Raw genomic sequence first — 17757 nt, 5'->3', positions numbered from 1 at the left:
TGTTGGATTTCTTGTTCTGACAGAGAACTTGTTGGATGTAGGATCTTTGGTTGCTCTGTTGTCCCAATGTTAACTGTCTCTGTTGTTTTGATCAAAATGGATGACCTTTCTTGATAGTGTGCAGGTAAAGTGTCAAATATCCCATCTTCCGATGCCTTGAGGATATTTTCACCGTTAGATGTGTCCTTTCTTTTTACTTTTTCCTAATCTAATGTTGCCAAGAAATGGTTTTCAGCATTAGACCTGATATTGTTTTTTTTATTTTCACTTTTGCAACTAGGAGATTTGGCACCCACTTGACTAGAAGATGCGTTCTTGAAATTCTTGGTGAAAGTTGTTGCGGGTTCGATTGCATTAAGATATACAAATATGGCATGGTCATTAGGAAAGGTATCAATGGCAGTATGTCTTTCATTTTCCCAATCAATTAGTTCAGGGTGGATTAGAGGTAGGGGGTCATCAGGTTGAGATGTTTCGAGGGTATCAAGGGTCATGATAGATGTGTCAAAAAAAATTGATATGTATGTCAATGTCTAGAACGGTACTCTCATCAAAATGACCTCGCACGAGGAGCTCCTGATAGTCCACAATTAAGTCCAAGTCAACCAAATGTGATTCTAATTCAAGTGGGATAGTTCCTAATGTTTGCCCTACATACGTGTGAACTGCATCGACTCCTACATCTTCCTCAAAGCAATTTCCTTCAGTGGATTCTTCAGAGTGATAGGAATCCCATTCCCATTCATTAGGATATGTCTCACTTGCAGCTTGCAATCTACGGATTTGTTCATATAGTGTTTGATTTGTTTCTTCTTCTTTTCTTGCTATATCTTTTCTTCTTTCATATTCAACCTCTTCTGGACTGAGATTGAGTTTTGTCAACCTTGTTATGAGTTCGCCTTGAGTAGTACTAGGTTCGTGCTTGTTTTGATTGAGAGTTAATGCTGCTTGGGAGGTGCTTTTAGTTTGTTTTTCTTGTTGATTTGAAGCTTGCTTCTTTTTCCATTTCATGTTTGCTTGTTCTTGTTGCTTGGTTGATGCTTCTTCCCTTTCAATTGCACGTTGTTCCTGTCTATTTTCGTATTCCTCTTGTTGTTGGCTAGAAGATGTTTCTTCTAGTAGAGTAACTTGACCATACCCTAAGTCTGCTTTGTCTGTACCCTGCTGAGTGTAAGGTTGGATAGGTTCTGAGATACCTTCTTTTCTTTTTCCTATAGGACTCGTTCCAGTGTATCCCATTTTTTGAAGAATGTTAAATCCCTTTTCCATACTTTTCAGTGGGTATTCTAACATTGTTGATCTTTTGTTGGATTTATTCATCCTTGTATAGCCACTGTAGCACATATTTGTCTTTTGTTTCCTCTAATAAGGTCCCAACACTAACAAATGCTCCATCAAATATTGGAAGATGTTTCACAATTGGTTGTTGTTTAGAATTTGATGGTTTTTCATAGGACTTAGGAGAGAATGGTAATTGTGATATTGAATATTCTCCGTTCCCTTGATCTCTTAGTTGCATTTATTTTTCCATACTTGACAAAATTGAGGCAAATGATTTTTCTTTGGATTGTGTGTTTGAAGACGATGCCTCCCTATCGTGAGGAACAATGACCTCTTGAACTGGTTTGAGATTACTACAGTACTGAAATGGATTTGAATATGCTGAAATCGTGATTTCTTGCCCATTGTAGGGAAATTTTAGGCACCGATGATATGTTGATGGAACAACTTGTATGTCATGTATTCAGGGTCTTCCTAAGAGTGTTGTACGATAAGTCCAAGTCTAGAACTTGGCATGTTGTGTCTTTCTGCAAAGGTCCCACTCTGATGGGTAAAATCACAATTCCTTTAGAGGAATGCTCTTCTTCATCATATGCTTTGATGGTGATCTTTTTCTGAGGATCAATTGCATCTTTTGAATAACCTAGAGCACGAACAAGACTCAATGAGCAAATGTTTAAGCCAACTCCCTCATCTATTAGGACACGTTTAATGAGTGTTCTATGAATGAGGACTTCAATTTGTAAGGGAGCGTTATGGGGATGTTGCAAGGAATCGATGCTTAGATATAAAGGAGATGGGCTTTGAACATGATCCTTTGAAATAGATTTGATGGCAATCATGGATATCCCTTGGGGAACTTCATCTTTGGGTGTATTGTTTGGTGATGATGCTATGGAAGGTTCTTGCAAGCTTTCAAGAGGCGTAGGAGTAGATGCCTTTAGAGAGTCAATTTGCTTATGGGGGGATGATCCATTACTAGACATAGGTGTGCGATTTTGATCTTCCTCAGCAAAATCCTTTAGGGACCTTTTAAGAGTTGTATAAAAGAGCTACCTTTCTTTGGAGATGCATTTGAATCCTTGTGAGGTTTTGACATAGTTGGATTTTGATTTTGGACTTGTTTGATTTCTCTGATATGTTGGCTTGTTATGTCTTCTTCTTGTATTTTGCTTTGGTATGCCATGTTGCTATGATTTTCACTTATTTCAAATGTTTCAATTTATGTTTCAGGGATCCGATTGTCTAAAAGGTGTTTCGATAAGTGACCAACTGCCAATGTAGATATGATAGAGTGATATGACATGAAAAGATAATTCAAGCGTTTAAAAGTTTGCAAGTTTTTCGATCTTCGGTTTTGGAGTGCAATGATGATGGTTTTGATAAAAACCAAGTCTAATAGGACAATGTATCCTACGATGTGGGAAAAGGTTATCCTGACCAAACGTTGAAGTTTCGTGATAAAGGATGATAGATCCTGATGAGAAACTATGTTTTGAGTGATCAGTTTACCAAAGAGGGTGATAATGCACTTTCAAATGTTTAGATCTTGAACTTGTTGAAGGTGACTACTTGAAAATCTTGAGGTGTCTATTTCTAGAATCCAATTTGACAAATGATAACTTTACCAAGCGAACCAAGAAGACAATCTAAGCACAAAATGACAAATATCAGGTGTCTATGCTCACTATAAATTGATCAAGCAAATATGAGAGATCTAAAAAAGACATGCAAGAAGACAGCTCTGGACCGACAGAGACAAAAATTTGTACGACAGTTTATAGAGCCCCGGATGACAATTTAGACAGGCTCATACGACAAACTAAAAATCTCACATGACAAATGCATAAACTCGTACGAGCTTTCTCACAGAACCAGACGACAAAAGATAACACAAAATCCTCTACTAAACTAACTCGTACGACAATTCTTATTGAACCAGATGATAAATTAGATTTTTCGTACGACAAACTAGAAAACTCGTACAACTGAGGACAAAACAGAGATAAAAATTTTGTTTGGATAAATTTTTTATCAATGAAGTTTGATGTTTTGCTTCCGTTTTTTCAGTTTTAGATGTTTGATTTTCTGCTTTAAGGATGAAGACACAACAAACACATGATATGATAAGTGACCTCAAGCACATCATGTTAAATCCTAAGGAAGTTGGCTGAGAGAGAAAACATTTGCTTGCAAACTTAGGTACACACTCAGTAGCTAATCAGAATACGGCCGTTGAGTCTCACACAATAGATTCTCAATGTCGTATTATCCGACTCCAAACGCTAATGGGGGCACGATATGGCAAGTGTCTTGGGAGAGTTACTATCTCTCTTGCACAAAGATTATCCCCCTTTCGGAGGTGAATCGAGTAGCCTCTATCTTAGGGTTCGTAGTAAGGGTTTCCATTTGAAATTACCCCTTGTAGTCATGCAAGCGCGATTGAGGCCTATAGCCCTACAAGGTACCGAAACAAGAAGTAGTCACGCAAGCGTGATTGAGACCGCGAGGCCCTACTAAATGTACGATATGAGAGATCTCAAAAGAAAAAACTCAAATAATCCCATCATCCGAGACTTTAATCCTGAGAGGCCTATTTTTTAGAGTGAGTTGGAAATCTTAGGTCTAGGTGTACTCACTTGGGTCGTTCTTACAGGGTGATTACTTTTTCCCACTATGACAGGCCTGCTAAAGGTAATCAAATCTCAAACATAGAAGTGCTTCAAAGGTCGGGATTTCTGATTGTCCAAATGGACAAGAGAATACTCTCCTACCTTTTAGACAACTTCTCAAGCATAGAAAACAAGATATTCATTTACCATTAGCAAAATAAGTGTGCCTAGAAAACTTAAAGAAGACACAAAGTTTGGTTAAGTTCTCCTTAGGCAACCTGCAAAATAGATACGTTAGTAGTCATGTTGTTTTAATGAAATGAAGCTTTGACAAGCGTAATCTTCAACAATTGTCCAGCAAAAACCAGTTAGGCTGCTAGAAAATTTCACAAACAAACCAGGGTTAGCATTAGTAATAGCCAAATTGAAGCATGAAAACCCTAAAATGTAATCTGTTTTGAAAACATAGAAGCAAAATTTTGTAAGATTATTCTCACCTACTCATACGAGTATTCTCACATTCTCGTATGAGTAAACAAAGAAACTCGTACGATAATTCAAAGGAACTCGTACGAGATTCTGAATTAAACCCGGTTAGAAACCTGCTATATTGAAAAATTGATGATGCTAAGAGGCCAAAAATGAGATTTTCGGCCTCACGATGGGTGCCAAAATATCGTGTCTGTGAAGTGTGGTACCTGCAGCTGCAACACAAACACTCAATAGATCATTACAAGCATGGCTAGCAAATAAAATCAAATGAAAGATAAACCATGACAAAGCGACCTATCGCCTCCTAAGAGATGCGATTATGAATTTTCTCTCAGATCTGGATAAGCAATCCCAGTGACTTGACTACACCTAGACGGAGGATTTGAAATGATAATGATATGCAAGCTAGATGAGATTGATTATGCTAGATTGATCCAAGAGGATAATTAAGCTAATGATATGCATGATTAAGCTATGATGATCATGAAATTAAACTAGAATAGAGATTGATTAAGCTACATGATTCAACAATTATTCTAGAAAATGATCAAATTAAAGTAGACCTAAGATGCAACTGCCTATAATAACAATGCTTAAATGATATGCTAAAATGGATATGCCTATAATAATAATGCCTAAATTGATAATGAGATGGGATCCTTTGTGCTCCAAAATGGGGAATATTTATAGGATTTCCAAGGCCGGGGGTGAGGTGGTAGAAATCAACGGTCAAGATTGAGTTTGAAGATATCAAGGGTGAAATTGGAGGAGGTTGGAGAAGAGATTGGAGGAAGGGACACTTGTCATCTCTATGGTGACAAGTGTCAAGGAGCTTTTCTCATAAGAGGGCAAGTGTCCAAGAGGGGAGACATGTGGCCAAAGTGCCATGTATCTCAAGGGAAGAATATCCACACCATAGGAGGTTAGGATAAGGAGGTTAGGATGTGCAAGATAGGATAGGGTTAGTTAAACCCAAGGTTAGGTGGAATGGGTTAGGTTAGAGGGATGGTTAGGTTAGGTGGTTAGAAGTTAGGAGGCATGTGGGTAATTTGAATTTAAAAATTTAAATAATAGGAAAAGACAAATTAATTTTCAACAACTCATAAATTGATTTGTTTTAATTAATTAGGGGATTAGAAGAATTGATTGAATGGGGGGAGGACTAATTAATTTGAATTAATTAATCAAAATGAGACTATTAAAATGAACCTATTAAATAAATCCTTAGATTTATTAATAAGTACATGAAAGGGAAAATTTAATCAAATTGCTCATGAATTCAATTAAATTAGGAAAGGGGATCAATTAAATAATTGTTTATTTAATTAATTATCTTCAGACCATTTTTAGGTATATACAGTGTCCCATTACTCCAAATAGAAACAAAATCCACTACTTAAATTTACCTTAACATCAACATTCATTGCATTTAATATGTTGGAATAAATAATTCATATATTAATTAGTCAATTATATTAATCCACTAAATAATCGATGCTTTAGTTAGTAATTAATTATTGGCATTTATTAGTTAGTTAATTAATTAATATTTATCTCCATGCATAATGCAAACTAGGAAAAACAAGCTATGTTTAGATTTGAAGAGTTTCATGCATTAATTAGTCTATTATGTTTTTTATGCATACATGACTGATTCATGCATTGTGTTTCTATATGTTGAGTTATCGTGTATTAGCTAGTAATTATTAGTTTATTATCCTCTACCCTTAAACTAAACTTAGACATTAAATAATATTGTAGGTATTATTAAATACACATTATTCTTTTAGGGTTGCACAAATTTCGAGTTGCATAATCTCCTTTTATAAGGATTGTATTGTATTTCTTTTTCATTCCCTCTTTGAATGATAATATTTTTCTTCAGAGCCATTATTGTTTTTTTGTCTTCATTCTTCTCTTGTGACATGTATTTTTCTTGCAGGTGTTCTTGGGGTCTCTAAAGTTGTATTTATCAACTTCTTCATGGTATCAGAGCTTACATTTGCTTCTACTTGTTCTTGATTTTTTAGAAGAATTTTTTGGAGGCTAGGGTTTCAAAATTTTCAGAGTTTTTTATTTGAATATGGGGTGCTTCTTTGTTTCTAAGCATTTTGGGCTCAAACAAACTTCACGGTTGAGCTCAGACTACCCAAAAACCCCCATTTTCATATCAAATTTGTCCAATTTGGACAACTCCAACCCCTACAATTTTGGGGGGGTTTTTTTGCCCTTTTGGGCACACATTTCAAGAAAAAATATCAAAAAAAAAAATTGGGCAATTTAATGGCGTGCCCAGGCCGATGCGGTCTCCGCACCACTACGGTCATGACACCAATCACCGAAACCACTGCCGCTGGCGATTTACTCACCATCGCGGCCAACAGTAGCGATGGTAACCGTCAACGGTGACCGCCACCGCTTGCAGACACCACCGACTAACCCGCCACTACCGGCAGCTCCACCTAGTCACCGTCAAACCCCTCTTGAAAGTCTTTTTGATAGCAAAGTCGTTTTTTTGCAATAACTTAGGCAAACGGAGTCGGATTTTGGCAAACGAATAGGCGTCGAAAAACTCTTTCCGAGTTGTCTTCAGATCTAGAGGTTTGATCTTTTTTTTTTGTTGTTTTGATGTTTGTTTTTTTTTAACGTCAAAGCCATAAGTTCTTTTTTGCACTCCGGGAGGCATATCTTGAACATCCAAACACCGTTTTTGGCACACGAGATATAGTTGAAAAATTGGTTCTGTGCAATTTCAATTGGTTGGATAATTATAGAATCCAATGGTTTAAATTGATGTGAGCATAGTCAATAAACCCTTTAATTTGATGCCCCTATATTACCTTTTATTAAGTCTCACTACTTTTGTATTTGGATACCTCTAAATATATAAGGCACATTTTACTTCAACTCAAAATCTATACAATTAAAAATAATCATCATATTATTTCACATACTATAAAATTCCACTTATTTATTTTACTTGTTTTTATTGAACATTTAAACTAAATAATACAATATGATATAAATAATATAATATAACATACAAATTCATCCTTGTTAAAATAATCCTTTGTATTCTTTTTAAAATCAATAATACTTTTGGTAAGAATATATTATATAATATACATATTTACTCTTTAAATAACCATCCGATTTCATATTAAAAAATTGGCATTTAATTAGTGTAATGCATCTTTTCTAAAGGTAATATAGTAGAAAAGCTGGGTACTTAAAAAAATAACGCATTGACCTTGACATTTCCAAATTATATGCCGTCATTGAAGATTGAATTTATATAAATTAATAAAAATGGTTTTTAATTATATTAAAAAATTAAAGTGGGATTTTCTTTTTAAATTGCTGATTCTGTGAAGATATTACGTGTGAATGCTGCATACCATCCGTGCCCTTACACCGAACTAAATATCAAAAGTTTGGTGATTTTTATAATTTTTAACTATACACAGATGGCTTGAATATGTCCCATCGGGCTACAGTCATAATTACTGTATTGAATTGTTAATTGCTTATTAGGTTACGGGTGTTCATCTATATTATGATAAATTATGTTTATATTATAATCGGTTGAACGAGAATGATGTGGAGAGTGTGCAATGACTTCTTTTGGTAGTAAAATTATGATAGGAAATTTGCAACAGAAAAGATCTCCAGGTGAAAAGAAAAAAGATTACACCACTACCATATAGATCATATATGTATGATGGTTTCCAAGGAAATGGAAAATAAGAATTTCTGCAGGTTTTCGGACTCTCAAACATATAAATTACAGTTTATAGACATTCAATATGACATGCACACAAAGCCACAGGAGCCCAAGGCTCCATTCCGGACCACAAGAGTAACAGGTTTCCCTGGTAGGCAAAAGTAGGAAGCAACATGAGAACCTTTCTTAGTATGTATATCTCCTCTATAGGCCATGTCAAATTCATTATACCCACTTCTAGGCTGTGTTCGGGGAAAAACATAGAACACCCTTTGACCCCACAAAATTCTTACAAGAGAGAGTAACACTAGTCTTTTTCAAATAGAAATAGAAATATGGGAAGTAGAACTTCAAAGCTTTCTGCCTCCAAAACACATCCAGCTAGGCCCAAGATGCAGGTTTTCACAATGGTGTGGAAAAATAGTTTGGGTATATGGTCCCGCCTCAGACTATGCTCTCTCCAGAAGTTCTGTGTGGTGCTGTGATGCCAATTTTTCTGCCACATCCGCAAGGGACTTGAGATTGCATTTGACTAATGCTTCTACAAAGTAACAGGTTTCTTCCTTGGTGTTTCCATCTGGAACATCAACCACATATGATTCAATTACCATAGTGCCTGGCCTCCCATCTATCATCTCTGGATGAACTGTCACTGTTGAAGAGTAATTCTGCAGCCACAGCCACACAGAGTCAAATTTCAAAACCCCACATGACCATTTGAGAATTTCAAAACAGAGTCGAATTAAAATACATTTATTTTTCACAATCCATTAATTGATGAAGATAGTTTTTAGATTTGATTATGTGTTTTCATCTTATAAATCAAATAAATTAATTTTTTACAATCCATAAATCGATGAAGATAGTTTCTGGATCTGATTATGTGTTAGTTTTTTCATCTTATAAATTAAATACATTAATTTTTCACAATCCATGAATTGATGAAGATAGTTTCTGAATTCCATTGTGTGTTAGTTTTTTCATCTTATAATAGATTAGAGTATGATCCCAAACATTGATGAAAAACCAAAACACAATTGAATCCAGAAACTATCTTCGTCAAAATCAAATCAACTTGCTACATGATAGACAAATTTAAGAATTTCGAGCCATAGAGCTATAGAATATAGTCAAATGGACCTATAGGTTTATGAAAACAAATGAAAGATTTTATTAGTGCTATACTTCTTGCTAAGTAGCATAATTTTGTTTCCTCCAAAATATACTTAGCCTTCACCCAACACTCAAAATGTTAGTGTGGTTTCGTGCTGCATTCAAGTTCTTTCAAGGTGGGGGATGAGGTCCACATTTATGGCCACACTGACTTGGGGACGATCAACCCCAAGAACTTTGACCAATACATAGAAACACTCCACAAGGTCATAGAAAATAAAAAAAGTTTGATGATATGGTCAAGACTGAAAGTAACATATCCTTCCAAGATAATGCCTTGTCCAGCAGGCCCTGATATAGTGGCAGGGTAAAGCGATTGCCATGATGATGACACTTAACCAGTCAACTAACCAATTAAAAGAAAAGTAGCCGAATGCTTCCAAAAAGCAAGGTTTGCCCCTAAATCATTTTGTCAGCAGAAGAGCTAAAGTATATTTTTAGGGTAGAGAGAGAGAATAGAAGAAAAATATTAATTAATGTGGAGGATCCGAATCTCATCATAGGGAAATGTGACATGACACTACGACCAGAGCTTGTAACTACGGCATACACAGAAAATTACTACAAGCTAGAAACAGCCCACATGGCTAGCGCATCAGAGCTGAAAAATGCATCCTTCTGCTTCAGAATTGGTGAAGTTTTTGTATAGGTAATGTCACAGTTCAAATAGATAATGAATTAGAGTAATGGAATATTCAAAAGATTGTTTCCAGAAGCAACCCTTTGAATATTACATGGACTAAGGAAAACTAAAGTAATGGAGTAATATTCCAGTAAAAGAAATATTGGATACATATGATGATTCTACAAAACATATAATAAGAATTATGTGAACAAAGTGAAGGAATACCCATCTCTCCAGACTGGATTTTGTTCAGGATACATGGATACCAATACATCCCTGGCCTCTAGAATGTTACAAATGGTGCTACTTGCTACCATCCATCCCTTTTCTTCCAATTCAAAGTTACACAAGGTTCAAAGATTCAACAGGAAGTTTCTGAACTACCGAGATTAAAAGTTCCAAGTGAACTGCATTTATATTAAGGTTACTGTATAATGTTCATTGTAGGTAAAAATATCTCACCTTCAGCCGATGATCACCACCAAGAATTTTGACGCTCAAAATATGTTCATTGTCATCCAAGATTTCTAATCTCTCTTCACTAGCTGTTGCTGGTAGACCAGTTTTGACGTTCACATTCCTTATGCTTCCTACTCTGATATCACCCCTCATTGTGCAACTATGAACAAAGGGCTTATACTTTTGGGGTTGGTCAAATGTTCTGACTATGGACCATACCTGCAATATCACTAGCATCTAGCTGTAAGGCTCATATCAAAATGCACACAATTTTCTAAAATTTAAAAAAAACATACTAGTAGTAGTAACCCACATGTTCTGTAAGTTAAAGCTTTGATTTTTCGTGTCATATTTTCCCTGCAGCAACTGAACTAATGTCTAATTGCAAATGAACCTTTCAATATTTTGTAATGCGTAGGAATAAACTTGCAATATAATGAAGTTTAATGACCTATCTTTTACCTTCTTGTAACAAAATACTTACTCCTACATGTGTGCTCACCAACATTTTTGTTATTCTATTTATTAAGCTATCAGCCCAGAGTTTTGATTAATTCACTCTTCATAAAGGATCCTTTGCTACATGGTAAATAGCATATCAGTGCATGCAAGGAGTGCCTCTATTTATATTTTTTTAAGCTAGCATATTCAAAAAAATTATAATTTATAAAAGGGGCAATAGTATGAAGGGGCTGAAAGAACAAGAAGCAATTTAACCATTTAAAACAGTACTATAAAGTACAAATCTTTGGCTGCTTCTATTGTTTTGCACGATTGTGTTAACTGCGCAATATAAACCTTATTTACGACAGTACAACTACAGGGTAGTTATACGGATACCACTATGACAGAGAAAAGACCCATATCCAGAAGTGGATAATACAAATCATGATGGTATGTGTTCTAGTTTGAATATTTTGTGTGAGAAATGTTCCTTGTTTAGGTCAAGACTCAAAACTCGAGAAGAAGAAACAATAACTCTAAAAACTAATTGAAACAGAAACTGCTAAAAAAAAACTAAGAATTTGATATAGGCAATAGGTCAAGACCCAGGGAAATAAGAATTTGGTTCACATGAAATATCAAAAAATGATCCCAGGAGAAAATTATTTTTAAAGAATTTAAAGAAAATGGTCAAAAAAGGAAAATTCCAAGAATTAAAAGAAGCTAAATCATAGTCCAAGAATATAAGAATTTGACTTTCTGATGTAATATCAAGCAATGGTCCAGGAAGATAAAATTCCGATTCCATCTAGTCAGATGGTTCCAAGAAGGGAAAATTCCATTTAATCCATTTGTAGTGAGATGATTCCATGAAATCCATTTGTAGTGAGATGATTCCATGAAACATTTAACTTTTTCCCCAACGTTGGTCAATTTTTATGCCTTTGAGTTGACATCATCACTAACCCTACAAGTTCTTGAACCTTGATCTCATTCAGGGCAAAACATCTTATACAATTTATCCACTGGTATTTAATATCACTAAAAAATGTATTGCTATGGGCAGGTCCCCAAGGCCCAAGCAAAGAATCTTATCCAGTTAATTGCTGGAAAGTTGGAAACTGATTTTCACAGAGAATATCGGACAACTACCTTAAACAAATTGACAAGGCCCCTTTTGAAGTAACCTTTTTTATAGGGGAAAATTCCAAACTAAGAATTTGTCTTTGAAATAATAAATATCTAGTTTTTTCCTACAATTTGTCAATCTTAAAAGAAATTGCATACAAAGTTCTAGACATATATATTCCACAAGACTAACTCTCCTCTATCATTTGGGAAAAAAAATTATAATAATCATGAATAATTAAAATAAATAAATCTATCAAAATGTATACTTATTCTGAGAGGCAATACCTTACAGTGGCTGTAGGAGAGGAAAGCATCTGATGTGGTGAGCATGCAAGAATAGTTGGAAAAAATCTATTTAGATCAGATTACTTTTTACATATAAAGATGGAGATATATAAGATTGAGGTGCTTATCCATCTTAATTAACAAATTTAGTACCTGTCTTATACATGATAGTGTAAGGTATCTATATTAGTAGTAGTTAAAATTATATAATATAATTGGTTTGTGGATTAATCTTAATTGTTAAAGAGTTGGAAGTTAAAAGTTAATGTTCACCAATAAAATAGGACAACTATTTATTATTTTTGAATTTGGATGAGGTGTAAACTTTTAATTAAATGTTTGATGGTTGATTCATTTGATATTTACTTAATTGTCAAATAATTCAGACGACAAACGGGCAGCTGTAAGTTTACACCTCATTCATGCTCAAAAGTAATAAAGAATTATCCTATTTTACTTCTTTCAAATCTAAGAACAACCTATTGATATATTAAATATTTACTTAATTATCAAATAGTTCAAGAGTCGAACAGTTTTCACCCTATGGTAAATGGCAAAAACTTGAACCCTTTAACCTATTTATAGAACCAATGCTCTTGATATAAATTAGGGGTAATTTGCAATAAAAATAGACATCAGATTTTGGTCTTCGTTGAAAATTACCAATTACAAATTTCCTGGAAAAAGCCCACCATACAAACACAAAAGCTTGAAATATGGAAAAAACACAAATAAAAAATAGGGCAACAATGATCATAAAATTAAGAACCAGCCAATATTTGAATTTGACCTCTATTTAGCAACATTTCAATAAAGTGGCTACCAGTACTGGATGCTGCTGGGGAAATTTCAGACCATTTTGCAGTAGGACTCTCCCATTAGATAAGAAATATCCAGCTCTATGCTCCAGCTTTTCACAATTTTACATTCAAAATTACCAGCTGCGAAATCGCAGATGACTCCACAAAAAATCCACCATACAACTGTACCATTTGGGAAATAATAGTACAGTTGTAATTATTAAGCATGTATATAAGCTCACCAAAAGTTAAATATGACAAAATGAACAAGTTGAAGTATCCCAAATTAAATAAGATGATAGTTGTTCAGCAACAATTCTATTGAGGGGAACTAATTAAGCTCCCACGATTATAGTCATAGTTACCTCGAGATGGGAATGCCATTGAAATGAGAATATGTTATAGACTAAACTCTTATGAGGGCTTCAGGAATTTTTCAAGGAATAGGAGATTTAGGGAGGGAAAAAATTTACATGATAAATTGGAAATCTTACTGATAAGAGAATTTTACAATTCATAGAAAAGATAGAAAGTTGTTTCTGGTTAAATTATGTACAAGATTTTTGAATCAATCTTTTTATTGTGATGATGGATCACTGGGTGTGATCCCAAAAGTTGATTCAAAAATCTTGTACACAATTTAATCCAGGAACAGCTTTCTATCTAATTGGAATCTTTTTCAAAAAAAATAGGATGGATCAGGGAGTGTGTGATAGGAAACGTTGATTCAAAAATCTTGTAAACAATTTAATCCAGAAACAGTTTTCTATCTAATTGGAATCTTTTTCAAAACAATAGCAGCCCCTGCAAATTTGAACAGGTGGAAAAGGTGATGGCTAGAAATTGCCCCACCAGCTTAAACTTTTTTCCTGTCAATCGTCAATAATCCTAATTTAACATGGAGATGCCAAGTACCAGGCTAATTTTCAAAAATAGGAGATAGGGTTATGCTATTTTTTTAATATAACTTAATAATTTAGGGAAAATTTCATGACAGAGAAATTTGAAAACAAAAACAGTAAACCAGTCATTAAAGACAATTTCTCTTTAGACCATTGCAATGACAGGAAATCAACCATTATCCAAGCTCTTTGTTTTTTTTCCCTTCGTCTTCTACCTTTTAATATGTTTTGTACTAAGTTTTCTGCTAGACTTCAATTTTTTATTTTACAAAAAAGAATAAACTAATCTTGTAGCATACTTTTTTTTTTTTCAAAAAAAAAAAAAACTTCATACTCCATAAATTTTATCCCCATATAAGACCTGACCTTTACAAAATAAATAAAGTTACAGTTATATTATGTATAGCTCAGGATGCAATCTCTAAAAGGGCATTGGAAGAGGGACATGGTCCCTTCTTAGTATTCCAAGAGCTTCCTGGTAACATAAAATAAATATCACAGAGAATTTCCGACCAATTTGTAATGAAGCTGCTCCATGACACGTGAAATCAATAATCAGGTTGCTGCGAACTTATAGCCCCGTCTCAAAAATTCTACGTTGGTAAAAATAGCAGCTCAACAAAGGTGAAGATTTCATCTGTATTCCATTTCTAAGTGTCACATTAGATTTGCTCTTAAGTATAATGCTAGTCATAGGTCAATTTTGGGAGGGTCTTAAATTTTATTTTATCAGTTACAAGTCAAATTTAGGACCTTCTATTTGTTGTTGAATTATTCTACCATTGTGCTACAATCCATTTTCAATTCAATTATGGTCCATTTTCCAGATCCCTTTAGTCATACTGTTGATGTTTGGAGATTCTCGTTTATCCTGGCTTTGCTGATCTGATCTCTATTTTTATATTAAATTTTTCACGGAAGAGTTGAACCTAAGACCTCCCATTTATTGCTGAGTGCTCTACTTCTGAACTACTAACCTTCTTAGTAAGAAGTCCAAATATAACTTGGGGATTAGAAAAACTCCGATTTTAAGACTTGTGAAGAAATCCAGCAGGTCTATTTTGGCTGCGTCAGGTAGCACAGCCTATGGAAGGGATTGCGCCTTTCCTTTGCGAAGAAACTATCACCCAGATGTGAAGATAGGGATTTTACTATCCAAAGAGAGGATATAGGAAGTTTTTTTGAGACGACTACTATATTAAGATTTAGTTTTTAACAAAATATTTATCAGACGATTTAAATTCATAACAGGCAACTTCATCGCAACTAACTCCACAATTTATTCATTGTCACTAGTACAAAAATTAATCATTAGAATTCACAATAAATAATCTTATATTTTTTTAAGGTCATTTTATTGAAAATTAAAATCATTAGAATTCACAATAAATAATCTTATATTTTTTTAAGGTCATTTTATTGAAAATTAAAACACAACTTACAAATAGAGCTGAAGCTGCTGAGATTTTTTAGGAAGCTCTTTTTAGTTGGTGGTCTCATAATTTGTATGTAAATTGTTTTGATGGGATTATTTTTTGTTTTTGTGGGAATCAAATTCAGATTATTGATTTACAGATCTAAAAAGTAGGAGCTTTTATTTTATAAAAAAAAAATTCAAATAATCCTGTAACCCAGAAAAAAAATTTCCATAAGACCTCATTTTCTTAAAAAAAGGAGGCTTAAACCACCTCATGAAACCCCTGCCTAAGAAAACTTAATTACTACAATTCACAATAGTTAGTTTTATATTTCATGAGACCATTGCATTGCATTTCTGGGAATATTTGGGATTTTTAAATACCACTGTTACCTGCCATAAGATATTGCATTGCTATAACCCGTTTGACAATTAAACAGTTTGGCAATTGCATCTAAAACTAAACAGAGACTGTTTTAAATTTCACCGAATCTCTTGATTTTGAATTTGCTGTTAACTTGCTCCTGGGCTGGAATATTTTGGCATTGGGATCCAATTCAATCGTCAACAAGTGATATGTTTGATTATTTTTGTTTTATGCAAAGTTTCAGAGATGTTCACAAGGCGGCCTTGGATTCACTCGTCCAAGGCAACTTGTAAACCAATTGCCCACCACTCTCAACAACATGGTACCATATTGAATTGAAACTTACAATCTTTAAATCATTTGTTTGAAAAACAATTACAGTGCAAAGAGCCCCACAGAGACCAGTAAAGACTGTTAATACCCAAAAGCAACCCTAGGCAGTCTCACCCCAGGGGGTCATTAATTGCAAATGATTTGCACTACTGAGATAGAATACATCGTCCAGGGCTATGCCTGTGGCAAACAGAGGGCTCGCTAAATGTCCTTGGCCGGCTTAAGTCTAAGCCCCTCCAACTATCTACAGTAGTAAACATCTATATTTTGCAGAGAATGGGCAGATGTACGTCTAGCTCAAAGGATTGACAGCCTTAAGGTGTGGGCAGGGTAATACTTCCCAGGGCATAGTACAGCAGGTGTAGGAAAATCCAAAGGCCTATCTAGGCTCGTTACAAGTATATCTAGGTCCATAATATAATGTAATCCCTCTAATATATCATACAGACAAACACAGAAGATGCAGTCATTAATTGGGACTCTCTCTGAACTCTCTGAGAGTTATGAACTTGAAAGAGAATAACTTGATTAGACTCTTAAGGCTGTCAAACAATTCCAGAACTTGACCTGCAAGCAGTAGAACAACAATTCCCTATGGATTATTATAACCACTAATTAGCACTTGTTCACAAGCAGAATTGATTTCCTAAACATCGCAGTACACTAGTGCTATTCAATAGCAGCCTCTGGCTTCTACCCTTCACTGGCAGTTCACTCAAATACATACAAACTCACAGACATCATTGGTATCTAAAATATAAAGAGTCACACCCATCCAACAAGATCCCACAAGTAAAAATTAGCTGATAAATAGTATCCAAAATGGGTGCTGCTCTTTCTTGCTATCAGATCTGATGATACTGAATATGGAAGATTTAAGACATGAGAAACCGAATGTGAATAGTAGTACTAACCAGATGTACAGGAGCCTTGATATGTTTTACAAGTTGAGACGTGCACTGATTTCCCTGCAACTCATGTCTGTGGTATCTTAAAACATAATCTGACTCCATATTTCCTCCTAGCCACAACCTTCCTTCTCTCCAGCTACCCCTACTTCCATCCATTTCTAACACTGAGCAGCCTCTAATTCAAAGTATAGAACTTAAACCCACAATTATTTCTCAATTGGGTATGTGCAATCAATTCCAGATCCAGTACCCACCTGATAGACTACTCTAGACCAGGCTATTCCCTCAACCGAAGAAGATAAAGATATATATTTCTACCTAAATAACTCCAAATAATTCCACTGTAGAAGTCTCTCTCTCTTTCTCCTTTCTATACTCTATTAATTGCACTTGCTAGTACTTAAACGAGAAGCAAGCAATAGAAATGCCACAAAGAAGCAAAATTTGTCTCTGAGACCCAAAATCAACCATTCATCTGCAGCACTTTTTTCGCATTGAAGGACTTGTGTTGTTTAGGGAAGCCCAAAGGTGCTATCCCTGACTCCTTTTCACAACATAACACGTGTCAGCCGACAAGCATTTCACTCTTTTCAGACACCCATAATCTATTTTCCCTCGATATCAATTCGTACACATTAAATATCTTTGATCCAGGAAATTCCACCCCTTCAAAAAAAAAACTGAAAATTTGTGGAAGTGGGTTTTGATTAAATACTTTTTGGTCTTTTCATGTCATGAGATATTTATTGGAGTGCCAAAGGAGTTGTACTTAGGTGAACAAATGAATATGTTATTGTATGG

The 17757-nt window shown here is 34.7% G+C and overlaps 1 protein-coding gene across 1 annotated transcript; it reads right to left on the bottom strand.

Annotated features, from left to right (window-relative positions):
- Positions 1 to 8058: 8058 nt before the first annotated feature.
- On the bottom strand, positions 8059 to 17609 carry LOC131026986 (abscisic acid receptor PYL9). The gene is made up of 3 exons (XM_057956986.2): positions 16960 to 17609; positions 10370 to 10585; positions 8059 to 8777 (listed from the first exon to the last, which is right to left on the bottom strand). Exons 1-3 carry the CDS (start codon positions 17110 to 17112, stop codon positions 8559 to 8561), a joined length of 588 nt encoding a protein of 195 aa, XP_057812969.1. The 5' UTR covers positions 17113 to 17609; the 3' UTR covers positions 8059 to 8558.
- Positions 17610 to 17757: the final 148 nt, after the last annotated feature.

The sequence above is a fragment of the Cryptomeria japonica genome, chromosome 10 (genome assembly GCF_030272615.1).
Source record: "Cryptomeria japonica chromosome 10, Sugi_1.0, whole genome shotgun sequence".
In the NCBI taxonomy this organism is placed as follows: Eukaryota; Viridiplantae; Streptophyta; class Pinopsida; order Cupressales; family Cupressaceae; genus Cryptomeria; species Cryptomeria japonica.
Note: the sequence above shows the minus strand (reverse complement) of the source record. Positions and strands in the feature narration are given on the sequence as shown.

What these genes read in the sequence shown, in the direction of transcription:
- LOC131026986 (XM_057956986.2), bottom strand. Translation starts at nt 17,112, where the DNA reads ATGGATGGAAGTAGGGGTAGCTGGAGAGAAGGAAGGTTGTGGCTAGGA. An exon ending in TCAAGGCTCCTGTACATCTG is followed by an intron (nt 10,586 to 16,959) that starts GTTAGTACTACT and finishes GTGATATTGCAG; the next exon opens with GTATGGTCCATAGTCAGAAC. An exon ending in GTGGTGATCATCGGCTGAAG is followed by an intron (nt 8,778 to 10,369) that starts GTGAGATATTTT and finishes CTGTGGCTGCAG; the next exon opens with AATTACTCTTCAACAGTGAC.